The 15,550-nt window shown below is 33.4% G+C and overlaps 2 protein-coding genes across 2 annotated transcripts; one reads left to right on the top strand and one right to left on the bottom strand.

The window, feature by feature from the left end:
- The first annotated feature begins 3,432 nt into the window (after window positions 1–3,432).
- Window positions 3,433–7,356, top strand: LOC131841077 (aldo-keto reductase family 1 member B1-like). The gene is made up of 7 exons (XM_059189313.1): window positions 3,433–3,558; window positions 3,782–3,933; window positions 4,623–4,764; window positions 4,854–5,048; window positions 5,402–5,601; window positions 6,174–6,329; window positions 7,186–7,356. Exons 1-7 carry the CDS (start codon window positions 3,484–3,486, stop codon window positions 7,223–7,225), a joined length of 960 nt encoding a protein of 319 aa, XP_059045296.1. The 5' UTR covers window positions 3,433–3,483; the 3' UTR covers window positions 7,226–7,356.
- A 2,356-nt stretch (window positions 7,357–9,712) lies between these two features.
- LOC131841093 (uncharacterized protein K02A2.6-like) lies at window positions 9,713–11,089 on the bottom strand. The gene has a single exon (XM_059189330.1). The coding sequence runs from the start codon at window positions 11,087–11,089 to the stop codon at window positions 9,713–9,715; it is 1,377 nt and encodes a 458-aa protein (XP_059045313.1).
- Window positions 11,090–15,550: the final 4,461 nt, after the last annotated feature.

The following is a 15,550-nucleotide window of genomic DNA, read 5'->3' as shown; positions in this document are numbered from 1 at the left end:
ACGAATATCATATTCGTTATTTATTGAATTCAGATTTTATATTTTCAGAAATTATGAAGAAATATGCCCGTAATCAGTTGTATGACAGATTACACAAAGGAGGTGTATTAGTATGTATTGGATTAACCATTTATGGCTCGGTTATGCTTGCTGACCATTTCTATAAATACTTCAAATATGTTCGACCTCAAATACAAGCAGCAAAATTAGCGACAGAGCAAGAGTTATTAGCGGAAGGGTCTTCAGATAAAATTTTGTTGAAAGAATAGGTAGCTAGTAGTTGTTAGGTAGTTTATTTTAGTAGCTTTATTTCAGTGTAACGGTAATTTGTACTACAAAAACCTTCAAGAAAATGATCATAAAACAAATTTTATTAAGCTTTTTTTAATATTATTTCCATTAACATATGTAAGTTATTACATAGTTGTTATTTAAGCAATCTGTGTATCTCATTGATAATGATTAATATGCATATAAGTACATAAGCTTTGTATAATATTTCAGTTGGAAATTAAGTATGTAATATCTGGTGCAACACCTATGATAATGTACTGTAGTATGATAATTTATTGATAAATAATTTATTCTGCAATTGTTCTTTTATTTTAGGATTATTCTTTTATTTAGTTCTATTACATTTTCAAATGGATAATTGATGAATTAAACTGTAATATATTTGACAAATTGTAAACTAAAATTGTTATGTTAATATTTGTATATGCATCATCTGCTTCTTCTTTTATTTAAGGTTGGCATATAAATATTATATACATTATTTATACAAATATAAATAGTAATATATTAAAATTATTGTTATCTATAATATAACTAGTGATTTGATGGAAGCTTTGCATAGGTGACTATGGCAGAATTTTAAATATGTAAATATAAAAGATAGACCAGTCCTAGATATAATATAGCACTTGTATTAATCTATGTGTTAATCTCAACTATTAAGCCTCTTTATAATAATGCCAATCACCCAAATTAAGTAGTTTATTATGATCATAAGATTTATTCTTGGGTGAAATCTAATTAATTTTTAAACTAAGAAAATATTAATCATCTTAATGTCTAATAGGTATTTATTTCAAAATATATTTTCTCAAACTTCCATCAGCAACTTTCACATTCTGTAGTCCACCAGCATACCTATTTTTTTTTATAGCATAGAGGTTGCAGCACATCTGATGGTAAGTGATTACCGCCGCATATGAGCACACCAACCTGGACTTCAGGGGAATTGCAAGTGCATTTTCAGCCTTTTTAGAAACAAGTATTATTTTGTCTGAAGCTTTCAATATTGTTTCGATTCGATCGTGGTTCGACCATTGCTGGAAGGTGATCCCATAATTTGGTTATGCATGGGAAAAAGTTAAGAATGCCAGATGAATTCGCCACCATATATTTATTTATGTAGGTCTATTACAGAATCTGTGTTGGCGCAAAATGTTAGGAATATCATGGACGGAGCGTCGCACTAATGCATCTGTTTTGGAACAACTGGATATCAGAACCCGTCTCTCTACTGTGTGCTTCCAGCGTCTGCTAACTTTTTTCGGCCACGTAGCCCGCCGAAAACCAGATAATTTTGAAAAAAATATAATGTTGGGCCACGTGGACGGTAGAAGGGGCAGAGGTAGGGCACCTGCACGTTGGACTGATCCTGTACGAGAAGCAGTCAAACATATACAGTCGGCGGTCCATTTAGCACAGGATAGAAATGCCTGGAGAGTATTGGTTGGAAGGAGCATTCCTGGTGGTCACGACCCTCAGTCTTGAGGAACCGACAAAGAAGAAGAAGAAGAAGAAGAAGAATTACAGAATCTTATGATATCAAATCTACCGTCAGTTCGGAATGATTTCAAGATGAAAAGAACTGACAAGAAACTCCGCTCGTTTATTTAAAAAAATAAATTTACCTGTATGTTTAGAATATTACAGATTTATTTTAAAATTCAAATTTGGGAGAATAGAGTGACCTCCAGTATATGCTATTGCAAAATCATAGTCTAAACAGTGTTCATAACCCAAACAGACAAGTATGACGAATGAGCCAGCCATCATTGCATTCAACCATGTTAGAGGGAGCACATTGGCCCGGCCCACTATGCCGCCCTAAGTTTGAACTTTGTAGCGAGCATGACCGTTTAATGTTACTCCTCCTCCTCCTATTTATAGTATTTACAGTATATGCTGTAACAATCTCAATTTTCTCCCATTAAAATATTTAAATTACAACATGTCAGTACTAAATTTCAAGAGAGCGTAGCTCTTAAATTATAAATGAATGAAGTACTAAATTTATAATAAGTTTGATTTTTTGTTTGTTGGTAACAATTTATTGCACAGTAAATACATTTAAATTAACAAAAGTATAATAATCTTAAAAAAAATTTAAGATGTTTATCTGATGTTTAATTATCGTCTATAAATATAGCAATGGGCTACTCTCCTTATAAACCATTCCTAACAATTCCATTTAGATAAAAAATACCTACTAATTTGTATATTTTACAAATAGGTGTTATTGTATATTTTAATTAAATACCTACATTTACTACTACCCACCTTGAGGAAGTTGTTTCGTTTTATACAATTCTATCATGAAACTAAACAACCACACAACTTGTGATCTAACACTTGGTTATTTTTGTTTTTATTATTATATTGTAGACAATAATATAATATCCCTGAACAATTCACATAGCGCCATCTAGTCCTGGGTATTAGATAGCTGATATAAATATTTAGATACATTTTTTACATATAATATACAATATTCATAGAAATCACCCAGATCAATTAAACCATCATACTCATGAATACAAATGTTTATACCGTGCGAGGAATCGAACCCGCGACCATCGGAAGTAAAGCAGTGTGCTAAACCGCTAGACCATCGAGGACGGCAATATTGTAGATAATTCTTTAGAGAGTACACTGAAGAATAGGTAAGTACCTACCGAACTATCCGTCTCTCTACGTGACTATCGATCATTTAGTACTTTTACTTAATATATAAAAAATATTAGGTTGTTCGGAAAGTAATTTCGTTTTTTCCTGACAGAGGATTTAATTTAATTTTTGCAATCAACTTCACACTTCAGCCGTATAATTTTATATGCTTTGAGAGCTCATATTGCAAGGCTTGTGTGTGAAAATTTTCAATTAATTCTATGCGGTAGTTTTTGGTTGGTACCTTTTTAAAAATAGAGAGCGATAAGCAGCATTTTCGACATATTTTACTGTTTTACTACAGAAAGGGGAAAAATGCTATTGAATTTATGACCACTTGAAAGGCCTATAAAGGTTATAAGTGTTTTTAATAGATATGCCTATAATCCAACCTTGATTGTTGATAACGAAGTGATAAAATATCTTCATGATATTGACAACGGTATTATCGTATCCTAGTTATTGCACATTCATCAATGAACACTATTTTTTATAAATCATTACAGTGACTATTAGTAATCAATAATGTCGGAAAAAGTACACTTGGTAAAATTTAATAATGGCTTAAATTGTCCTATTTTAGGACTGGGAACATGGCAGGTAAGGAATTTATAATACATAATTTTTGAAACATTTGAATTTACAAAAAAGTTTGGTTGTAACCCAACCTACAACAGTGAATCACTATCCTACAGCCGTGTGACTAGTGAATATGAGTTTGTTGGTTTTAGTCTTTACGAACAATTTTGCGGTGAAACTGGCATCAATCGAAAGTTCTGTCAGACACTACTACTTCAGAGAATTGAATTTCTTCTATTTTCAGGCAATACGCGGCGAAGAAAACAAGGTCTACCAAGCAGTTTGTGATGCTATTGACTTAGGCTATCGGCATATTGATGGGGCACATTTGTACGGAAACGAGAAGGAGGTAGGGCAAGCGATTAAGGAAAAGATTAGTCAAGGCGTCGTGAAAAGGTAACGAATAGTAGGTAGAATATATTACTCATAATAGGTACATATATATAACTAATAAGATTTTATTAGTATAAAATCTTATTAGTTATATATTTAAAAAAAATATAACACGTACATTTTGTACCTTTTTATAAAGTAGGTAGATATTATCCTAACATCATTATATAACACTAGCAACATGTAAAAAAAACCGGGTCATTAAATATACCTACTTAATATACTTATCGATTTATTTGGTTTCGTGTTGATTACGTATCACAAAACTTAAATACCTACGGTGTACGAAGTCGTTAGCAGCATGGCAGTGCAGGCAGGCTACGGGGTACATGGTTACCATGCGAGTCTTATGATTATGTCTGAGGCGCTATTTATTTCTATATAGGTAGACAACGGTAGTCACTGTGTCGGTACGGTAGTCATCATAATGGACAGGCTTCTTTTAGGATGTTTTTTATTTAAGTTTTTTAAAAAATATACCTTCTAAAACTTACTATACCTACATGTACATTATAAAATACCGACGAAATACGAAAATAATAGTTACAATTTCTAACATCGTAAGTTTTCACACATTCTAATAAACATAGATACCTATTTGCTTATGCTTAATAGGGCAATATGTAACAAAACAACCCAGGTAGTTGGAGATTTGGGAGCTACTAAATATTTGTTTCTCGCTTTATCTACAGGGAAAACCTTTTTGTAACTTCCAAACTATGGAATACATTTCATAGTCCGGATTGGGTTGAGACGGCAGTGAAACTTTCTTTGTCCGATCTCGGACTCGAATATCTCGACTTATATCTCATACATTGGCCAATGGCGTACAAGGTAATAACAAAATAAATCCCTGAATATAATAGAAGGCAAATAATATTCATGTGTAAAATATTATATTACGCGTGCTCATTGTTTTTTAGGAAGGCTATGATTTAACACCTGTTGATGAAAATGGTAAAACAATATTTTCCGACGTAGATTACGTCGATACATGGAAATCAATGGAAAAATTAGTAGAAAAAGGTTTAGTGAAGAGTATTGGAGTCAGTAACTTTAGTCCAAAACAAATCGACCGTGTTTTGAAAGTGGCCAAGATTAAACCCGTTACAAACCAGGTAGGAAATATTATACTTACTATTAATTAATTTGATATTTTTATATTGATATTATATAATATACTCACTCATAATTATTTAGTATATACTTCTTAGTATAATTTTTTAATGTATGGTATGCACCATCCTCCTTCCCTAACGGTATACGTTAGCTGGGAACCAATGGAGAATGATGGAATGAGCGTGAGGTAAGGTCAGTGGCGAATTCACCAGAAAACTATAATGGTGTTCAGGGAAACCGAGGGGAGTTTGACCTGGTGAACATTACTAGCACAGTATCCGCTAGTTCGCATTATTAACAATACCTTCCGTATAACTACAGGTGTAATTAAACCGTATTATATTTTTTACAGGTGGAAATACATCCTTATTTATATCAACAGAAATTATATGATTTTTGTAAAATGAGGGATATAGTCTTAACAGCATACAGTCCACTGGGTAGCCCTCAGCGTCCGTGGGCGCAAAGCAAGGATCCTAATGTTTTGGATGATCCTGTTGTAAAGAATATAGCTGTAAAGTATGGAAAAACTCCCGCTCAGGTTCTTATCAGGTATGATTGCATTGCTTTTAATGTTTTTAGCCATTTTTTTTATTTCTAAATCTTCAACCTTTTATCCTTAATAATATTATAAATGTGAAAGTAGAGATGTTTGTTACGCTTTTACGCAAAACTACTGAACCCATCATCATGAAATTTTGTACACATGTTCTTGGAGGTATTAGAATGAACACAGGATACTTTTTATTAAAGAAAACAAATATTTTTCATTCAAGGCGAGTGAAGCTGCGGGTAAAAGCTAGGATTATATATTTTAGCTGAACAAATTTTTTAAATGATCTATAGATATGATTTTATAAATTACACTTTGAACTCGGTCCTTACGCTTCGAACTTTGTCCTCTCCGGCCGGAGTAGATTTAGTTCACTCTGAATCATACTTGTCGGAAGGTACGTCGAGTATGACAAGTACCAAATCAGTAATAAACGATCTTTAGTAGTGAAGACTGCAATTAAATAATTTCTTCATAAAGCTTGTAATACTCGTAATTATAGTTTGTCAGACGTAGGCACAACAGCAATCATATATGTAGGTATTTAGAAAATACACAATTTAAATTACAGAATAGCTGTTGATCGTGGTATAATGATTGTACCAAAATCTGCAAACCAGAAACGTCTCGCTGAAAATTTCGATATATGGGATTTTAAACTGACCAATGATGATATAAAAGAGATTAGCAGACTAGATCGGAACTTCCGCGTCATACCACACGATCAGTAAGTTGAAACATATTAATTTTCCCTTTCATTGAGTTAAGAGTTTTTATTATTTTATGATGTATAAAATTTTCACATTAATGGTTTTAGAACTCCATGCCAGAATTTAATTAATGTACTGATAGTGTGAACCGACAAGCTGCGGCAAATGTATTGTAGTCTCGAGAAGCCTTTTGGATGAATTAGAAATAATTGTCGCGAAAGGCAAAAACATAATGTGTTTATTGAATTTTGGTATATATTTCAGTTATAAAAATAAAAGTAAAACGAAAGGCCTAGAGAATAGAGTGACTATTGGTTCAGACTTTTTAAAAAATACATAGCGTTCCTAAGTGAAATGATAAAATAATCTTTATGTTTACCCCATTATTATGATTTTGCTCTATGTGCCCAAATTTTACAAGTGCAAGCCGGCTAATGTAGACATACGAAAGTTACACGCCCCGTGCACTATAAGGAATCTGTCCAATGCAAACCCGTTTGTTTATAAAACGGGTACAAATATATAAAATATTTCAATATTATGGTAAAATCTTTGACTAATGTAATGCAATTGTATTATATTTCAATTGTACTATTAATAAAATATATTTAGTTCACCTCATAATCATATATATATTTAATAAATAAGCTCAGTTTATACCTCTTCTTAAACTAACATTAAACATACTTTTATATTCGTACGTACTAATAATATTATAAAGATGTAAAATGTAATTTCTATTATTCTAATACATTATTTTGCTTGATCCATTTTATAAAAGGATTTACAAATCACAGTTTACGACTTGTGCCTTTGATACAATCCGAAAGAGAAATACCCTGTATACTCATTTGATATTTTTTCCGTTCGCAGTGGCCGGGAGCACAAAGATTATCCATTTTCCCAAGAGTAATAAATGAAGAAATAATAGATGCCTACCAGTTAAAAAAATGTGTATTAATACTCCATATATAATATATTATAAGAACAAGTAATATAATGACTAATATTGTACCTACCTAACTCACTAGCCTATAGGTAAATCTTCGCAATTTTCTTCTATATAGTTAATGGTATTAGAATTTAATATTTATTACTTCTTTATTACTTCTAAATATTAAAATTGTAGGTAATTTTCAGTATGTGTTTTATATTATTTTAGAGATCATATAGAGTTTCAACTGAGTTATAGGACTACATAAAATTTATAATAATAATAATATTATTTTATATTATAGTCGTATTCGTACCTCATATTTAATTTTCTCCATATATTGAAATGTATAGATTACTTAAATATCGGGATATCGAGAACTCAGCAAATAAATATAAAACGTGGTAAGATCCCGTGATTTTTACAAATTATACGTACAGATTACTTAAATTACGTTATCACTGTTATTCACTCTTACAGTCTCGTAGACTAGGCATCAAATAAGTCCAAGAGATAATAAACATATACTATTAAAATTTAAAACATTTTTTTATAAATTTTCTGAATATGAAACATTAAAATTAACGAAAATACCACTACAGATAATTCTGTACTAGATGGCGCTATATTAATACATAGCGTCATCTAGTACAACGGTAATATTTTGATTTTTTTTGTAAATAGATACATAATCTACACAGAAAACGCTCAGACCAAGACAAATAATCATACTAATAAATACAAATGTTTGCACTGTGCGAGGAATTGAACCCGCGACCATCAGAAGTAAAGCGGTGTGCTAAACCGCTAGATCACCGAGGTCGTCAAAAATCTTACATGTCTTTAAATTCGAAAACCTTCTTATGTAGTAGGAAGGTTAGTACTTTATCTTTAAAGAAGAGATTATTTTGTCTGGTATAAGCAAATCCATTTTGGTAATAGGCCATCCTATTACACATTTTTGTCTGAAGTTGAAATGAAAGAACTTGAAAAGAAATGTAATTTTACAAATTGTATATCACGGCGCGATCCCCTCAAGGCCCTTTCATTTAGAGCACTTATATACATTTTTTACTTCATACCTTCTTACTTCAACTTGTGTGACAAATACACTGACTTGATATATATTATTAATCTCAAATATAATAATAAAATATAATCATTGTTAACTGTTATGTTATTACAAATTTGTATGTAGTTATAGCATTCCACATTATTGTATTGCATTATATATATATCATACTGATATTATAAAGAGGAAAAGTTTGTCTGTTTGTATTTAATATGTCCTCAAGATATAGTATTTTAAATAAAACGTGCTATGTAGCTTGTATCACTTTATATAAAGAAGATATTGTACCTACCTACATTAATACACTTTATTAATCAACAAAGTATAAAAGTAAGTACCCACATCTATATATGACATACCTCCCCACTAAGATAGTTTAATCACTTTGTAATTAAGTATAACATAATTAAACATATTAATATTAAGAATAAACAATATCTACCAATAGTATAACTGAAACAATGATCACTTATATATAAAACACATTTAGGATAAATACAGATTGTCTATATGATCTTGTGGCCTTTGATATGGAGTTCTGGAATGTACATTTAACTTAGTTCTAATTTTCCCTGGAATTGGCAATGTTGATTCCGAAGAAGGAGGGATACCCAAAATCTCAGCCCATTTCTCGGCATCTGGTATTTCAATAATTGTCTCTGACTCTTGACTACTATTTTCCTGGTGCTCATGTTGGTAATTCGTACCACTTCTGTATGTGCTATTAGAGTCTTTATTTGCCTCTGACGTTATATCAGTAATCCCTTCTTCCCCTTTCTCTAGCCTTGGTTTATATTTAATCAACTGATCAATATGCCGATTAACTGCTACACCTTCCTCTGTTTCAAGTTTGTAATTGGAAGGCCCACTTTTCTGCAAGACTTTGCCTGGTAACCATTTAGGGCCCTGATTGCTATAATTTCTGAACATTACATTTTGTCCCACAGTAGTTTCTCTGCCTGCTATCTGTTTATTGTTGTCAATTTGTATTTCTGTTCTTTTATGTTTCAGATTATCTGGATGTATAGTATCTAACAATATGCGCAACTGTCTATTCATTAATAGTTCTGCGGGGTTTTATTGGTTCCTGTACATGGAGTAACCCGCAAACCAATAAATTCGAAATTTTGATATCCCAAGATAAATCATTCATTTTCTTTAGTTTATCTTTGACTGTCTGTACCATCTGTTCTGCTAATCCGTTGGTCGCCGGATGGTAAGGTGCTGTAGTTACCTGACGAATTCTATTGGCCTGCAAAAAATACTTCATATCTCCTGATACAAACGATGTACCATTATCCGATACTAAAACTTCACATAGACCCTGAGTTACAAAGGTCGTTCTCAGCAATCGTATTACCGTGGCTGTTGTTGTATTATATACCATGAATACTTCAGGCCATCGGGAATATGCGTCGACTATAATTAAAAAATATTTGTTGTGATACGGTCCAAAAAAAAGTATTTTGTATTGCGAAATCGATGTGGATTCTTGACCAAGGTCTCGAAGGTGTAATCCATTCATGTGTAGTCTTAGGAGGCATATGTCGATTTTCCAAGCACTTAACACAACCACCAACTAGAAGTTCTATGTCCTCATTTAGTCCAGGCCACCAAACGTAGCTTCTAGCCAGTGCTTTCGTTTGAACTATACCTGTATGTGTTTTATGTAGTATTTGGAGCGTTGCTCGACGAAGAGTGTGAGGTACTACGACGCGGCATCCCAGAAGTATGCAATTTTCTTGCAGTGACAGTTCTGTGCGATGTAACCAGAATGGTCGTAAATCAGCGTCGGTTTCTTTTGCAGGCCATCCCCTTTGTATGTAATAAATAACATTAGATAAGATTTTATCCCGATTTGTCTCTCTAGCTATATCTTCTGCGTCAAATGGAAAATCTTCTGGAGCTTCAGCCATTAACAAAACCTCACCAATATGTGTTTGAGGTTCACTTTGTACTGGTTGTGGCTTATATTTTATCTCATAGTTATGAGATGTCAAGGCTATGGCAATTCTCGTCAACCGTGGTGAAATCATATTAGGCATTGGCTTCTTCGGATCAAATATACCAAGCAATGGTTTGTGGTCTGTTATTATACAGAATTGTCTTCCTGTGAGATAGTTATGAAACTTTTTTATGCCAAACATAATTGAAGCGGCTTCTTTGTCAAGCTGTGAATAACGCCGTTCATGAGAATGTAAGGTTCTAGATGCCATAGCTATAGGAAATTCGTTATTATCTGTTACATATGACAATACAGCTCCTACACCATATTCTGAACTATCACAAGTAAGTGTTATAGGTTTAGCTACGTCATAATGTACTAACGTTAAATCAAATGTCAATAATCGCTTTGCCGTCTCAAATGAATTTTGTTCCCGTTCAGTCCAATGCCATTCTTGCCGGGTATCCAGCAAACGATGTAAAGGCTCCAATAAAGTGGCTTTATGAGGTATGAACCTCTCATAAAAATTATAAAGACCAAGAAAAGCTTGTAATTCTCGTTTGTTTTTAGGTTCAAGAGTATTTGCAATAGATTCAACCTTACTTGGTGCAGGATGGATGCCATTCTCATCAATTACAAAGCCTAGAAACTCCACTCTTTCTTGGCCGAATTTGCATTTGTTTTTATTTAGACGTAGTGCTGCACGTTCAATTCTTCCTAGTACTTCGTTAAATCGTTCTTGCATTTCCAGCAAAGTATGACCCCCGATTATTATGTCATCAATTAGAACAGCGATACCTGCGATACCACCCAGTAAAGATGTCATCAAACGTTGAAAAATTCCGGGGCATGCTTTAACACCGAAGGCCAGGCGATGTACAGTGTAAAGGCCCTTGCAAGTATTCAAAGTAAGGAGTTTTCAAGTCTTCTCATCTACCATAACCTGGGTATACGCCCGATCTAAATCTAAGGTGGTGAAAAATTTACAACCAGCAACTGCAGCAAATACTTTATTCGCTGTAGGCATAGGATAGGTATCAGATTCAGTTGCCTCATTTACGGTGCTGCGATAATCTCCACACAACCTTATCTCCCCTGACTTTTTTTTATTATTGGCACTACCGGTGTAGCCCAATCTGAGAAAGACGTTTGGCGTAATACTCCTTCACTTTCTAATCTAGCAATCTCAATTTCAACCCTTTGTTTTATAGCGAATGGCACCGGACGAGCTTTAAGGAACTTTGGAGTTGCTCCTTGTTTCACATGTATAGTCACAGGCTGTCCACGGTAGGTACCGAGTCCATTTTTGAAAACTTCCTTATGTTTAGATAGGATTGCATATATTGCTTTGATATCCGTATTTGCTACAAAATTAATTTTCATTGTAAAGTTAAAAGCAGCAAGCCAGTCTCGACCAAGCAGGTTTGGTCCATTCCCCTTGGCCACAATAACACACAAATTTTGTGAGACATCCTTATAACATACAGGCAGTGTTACTTGACCGAGTATTTGGACCGGTGTGTCTGTCCATGTTCGTAATGACAATGTGCTAGGGCGCAGTACGGCTTGTGGCATCTGTGTGCAAAGTTGCTCCTTTATTATAGAATAGCTTGCTCCTGTATCCAATTGCATACAGACTGGCACTCCAGCCAGTGAAACTATCACCTCATAAGGCGACATGCGACTCACACTTGACATACAGTAAATTCCATTCAAACAGTCATCTGATTCTTCAGCGAAATTAACAGTATTAGTTTTGCATTTCTTTTTACTAATGCAAATCTTCTCAAGGTGACCCTTCTTCTTACAGTAGCTACAAATGGCATTTAAAAATCTGCATTGTCCATTGTGCCGGTTACCCCATCGGTAGCAAAAACGAATGGAAGCTCTTGACTGGACAGCGTTAATATCTATCGGTGCTGAACCCATCGGTCTCGGGCTGTGATGTTTATTTAGAATAGTTTCTATTTCCAAAAATGTCACTTCACTCGCTTTTCTAGGTGTAATTAATGCTAGTAACGTTTCAAACACTCGTGATCCACACACAGTAAAGAAATTTGCTCGTTTAGACGAATCTGTAATGACGCCATTTGTCTCGAAACAAATTTTTAGCCGGTCAAAATATATGTCCCAATTGTCCGTTTGAGGATTAAACTCATCGAATTTCACAGCTTTTGTGTCCATTTTAGTACTTTTACACTACGTCGCCACTAATATGTCCTCAAGATATAGTATTTTAAATAAAACGTGCTATGTAGCTTCTATCACTTTATGTAAAGAAGATATTGTACCTACCTACATTAATACACTTTATTAATCAACAAAGTATAAAAGTAAGTACCCACATCTATATATGACATTTACATTTTTAAGTTTTAAGTGTGTGAATACAAACCACCAATTAGCACTAATTCAATTAAATACTCAAATAGAAAAAATATTGAATGTATAACCAACTGGTTAAATAATTAATAAGAGGAAATCAGTCGTAGTGACTAGAGCAGACCAGTCCCTACAAGCAGTACCCGTTCCCGAGTATGACGGATGAGCCAGCCATCACTGCGCTCGACCATATTTTAGGGAGCCCAATGACCCCACCACGCCGCCACAAGTCTGGACATTTTAGTGTTTGGGATACAAAGAATATAAACATTAAAATCTCCACACACAATAATTTTTTTACTGCTATTAAATACTTTTTTTAAAATATCCTCCATCACCTCTTCAAATACATTGTAATCACTATTAGGAGGCCTGTAAACACATATAAGTATATAATTATCTAGTTCTATACATGAGATTTCTGTACAACATTCAATAGAAAGTCTAATAATGTCAGCACGTTCCTTTACTTTAATATTATTTCTTGCAATTATCATAGACCCACCTCTGTTAACTGACTTTCTATTGAAGCAGCTGACAACATTATAATTATTTAAACTGAACATCATATTGCTTTCTTTAAGCCAATGTTCAGTGAAACAGATAATGTCAATATTGTATTTTTCCAAAAATAATTGTATAATTAACTCACTGCCGGGAAAACTTTGTATATTCTGATGAACAATTACCAATTCCAATTCCAATTGCTTTCCCTTTGTCGCCCTTTGTAGTCTCGTAGTTTACACGAAATCTAAACAAGTTTGCATTTGTATTTTTTTTAATAAATTCAATTTCTTGTATATTTATATATAGTAAGTAATACTAAGTAGATAAGCGTGGCATGTGAAAATGTTATTTAAATTCCAGCAAGTATATTTACTGCCTCAAATAATATAATAATGTACCTACTTTTTCCCAAACTGGAGCGAAAGTTAAATTAGATGCACTCGAGTTTTCGATAACTGACGGCCAGTCACGGTAAACTTCATCTACTACGAGGATTTCCTTAAACGAGGCTAGCGTTTTAATGTCAAGGGTCGTCCATATTTTTCGATTCTCGTAAAGATGTCATAAAGTTTCCCTTCGAAGGTAGATAAGAAAGTTATATGGATGGCGCGACCCTTACGGCCGCATCTAACTCTCACTATCCATCACAGGTAATTGCAGCACTTCCTTCAGTGTTCACAAGAAGCATAAATGGGATGACCTGCACGTGACCAGCCCTATCTCGCCATTTATTACAACCTCACCTGTTTTCTGCTAAAGATATTAGACACGATACTACCGACACTTCGTGAGTGTACGTAATTGATTGAAAATTCGTGAAAGCTGATAAATATGGAATAAATTAATAATTTCATATATATGTAGAAAATACGTAATCATATTCTGATTAAGTAACGCAGCATTGACCAAATAAGTAATTGGAATTAAGGAGTTTGCTTACTTGAACACGTCATTAAATTAAAGCTATTATTTTTTCTTCAATTTGGTTATAATTTAATTTAGGCTATAATTTAAAATGATATCATGTAAATTGAGCGACATATAATAATAAGTGTGATGCAGACGAAGTCACGCGCGTCCGCTATTTAATGTAAAACAGTAAACTTTGAAATTATTTTAAGTACCTACATATAAATAAGTAGATAGTTTCTTACTTAGATCATTTTGCATTAACTAGAAGGTATGGGTGAAATAGGTTAGTTTGTGTTACAAACAATAAATCAATATGGAGTCGCAGGCAAAAGATTAACCGTACTAATATAATAAACGCGAAAATTTGTGAGTATGGAAAGCATAGATAGATGGATGGTTGTTTGTTACTTTTTCACACAAAAATTACTGAAGGGATTTTGATGAAACCTTATAAAAACATAGTTTATACATCAGAATAACACATAGGCTACAACTTAAAAACATATTATGTAAATTGCGCGAAATATAATGATAAATGTCAAGCAAGTGATTACACTCGCAGATGGAGTTGTGCGGGTCAGCTAGTAAACTTTAATGTTAGGTACTATATTGGCAATAGGGTTGAAAGTTTCAAGTGCCCGGAATATTAATAAAGATACTTTTAAAATATAATGTTATCTGTACTTTTAACCAACTTTAATGCTTTGTACATTTTAATATATGGACATATTTTATTATCATCAAAAAGATGAAACCATAAAGCATCTAATGAAATGTATTATAATGAAATTTTATGATGTTATAAAATGAACGGAGTAGGTAACTACGGATTAATTAATTTTCTCCGCATTATCGAGGAAAGGTTGCAAAACAAATAGAATCCTTATCCGTCTAATAAATGTGAAAGTGACTTTATTTATAACCTATTGTTGGCGTGTAACTAAATTACAAGTACGGAATTAGCAGATAGGTACTTTAGATGGGTAGGACTCTTTAGTCATACTTGATGCATTAAGTCGTGGGTAATACCGATAGGCTTTATTAATTCGTTGACATATTTGCGTATTTTATTACTACAGATAAATATTAAATACACTTGAATTTTCATGCTAACATAGGTAAGATTATATTATAGGCATTGTCACTTTTACATTTCCTAAGGTAAAAGGAAGTACGAATTTACGATCGTGGTTCCTGAGAGGCTCCTTTGCAGTGACTCAAATTCAGGTATGTGAATTTATAAATAGCATTAGATAGATACTAGCTGAGAGAATGTAAATGTGTACCTATTACCCACGTTTCTATTTCAAGGACTTTATTGTGAATGTAAATTATATTGCTAAGCCCACTTTCAAACAATGGCGCTAATCTACCGTGCTTTGTAGTGGTCAGGGCGTCGGGCGGTAAGGGCGGTGTGCGCGGCCCGTCCGCTGGCCTAGGTTGGCGTGATTATAAATTCAATGCTCCATTATTCACAATTGGCTTC

The sequence above is a fragment of the Achroia grisella genome, unplaced genomic scaffold (genome assembly GCF_030625045.1).
Source record: "Achroia grisella isolate CSIRO2021 unplaced genomic scaffold, CSIRO_AGI_Agris_v1 utg1573, whole genome shotgun sequence".
Taxonomy (NCBI): domain Eukaryota; kingdom Metazoa; phylum Arthropoda; class Insecta; order Lepidoptera; family Pyralidae; genus Achroia; species Achroia grisella.
This window is presented reverse-complemented; position numbering and strand designations above follow the sequence as displayed.

What these genes read in the sequence shown, in the direction of transcription:
- LOC131841077 (XM_059189313.1), top strand. Translation starts at nt 3,484, where the DNA reads ATGTCGGAAAAAGTACACTTGGTAAAATTTAATAATGGCTTAAATTGT. An exon ending in TAGGACTGGGAACATGGCAG is followed by an intron (nt 3,559 to 3,781) that starts GTAAGGAATTTA and finishes TTCTATTTTCAG; the next exon opens with GCAATACGCGGCGAAGAAAA. An exon ending in CCCGCTCAGGTTCTTATCAG is followed by an intron (nt 5,602 to 6,173) that starts GTATGATTGCAT and finishes TTTAAATTACAG; the next exon opens with AATAGCTGTTGATCGTGGTA.
- LOC131841093 (XM_059189330.1), bottom strand. Translation starts at nt 11,089, where the DNA reads ATGACATCTTTACTGGGTGGTATCGCAGGTATCGCTGTTCTAATTGAT.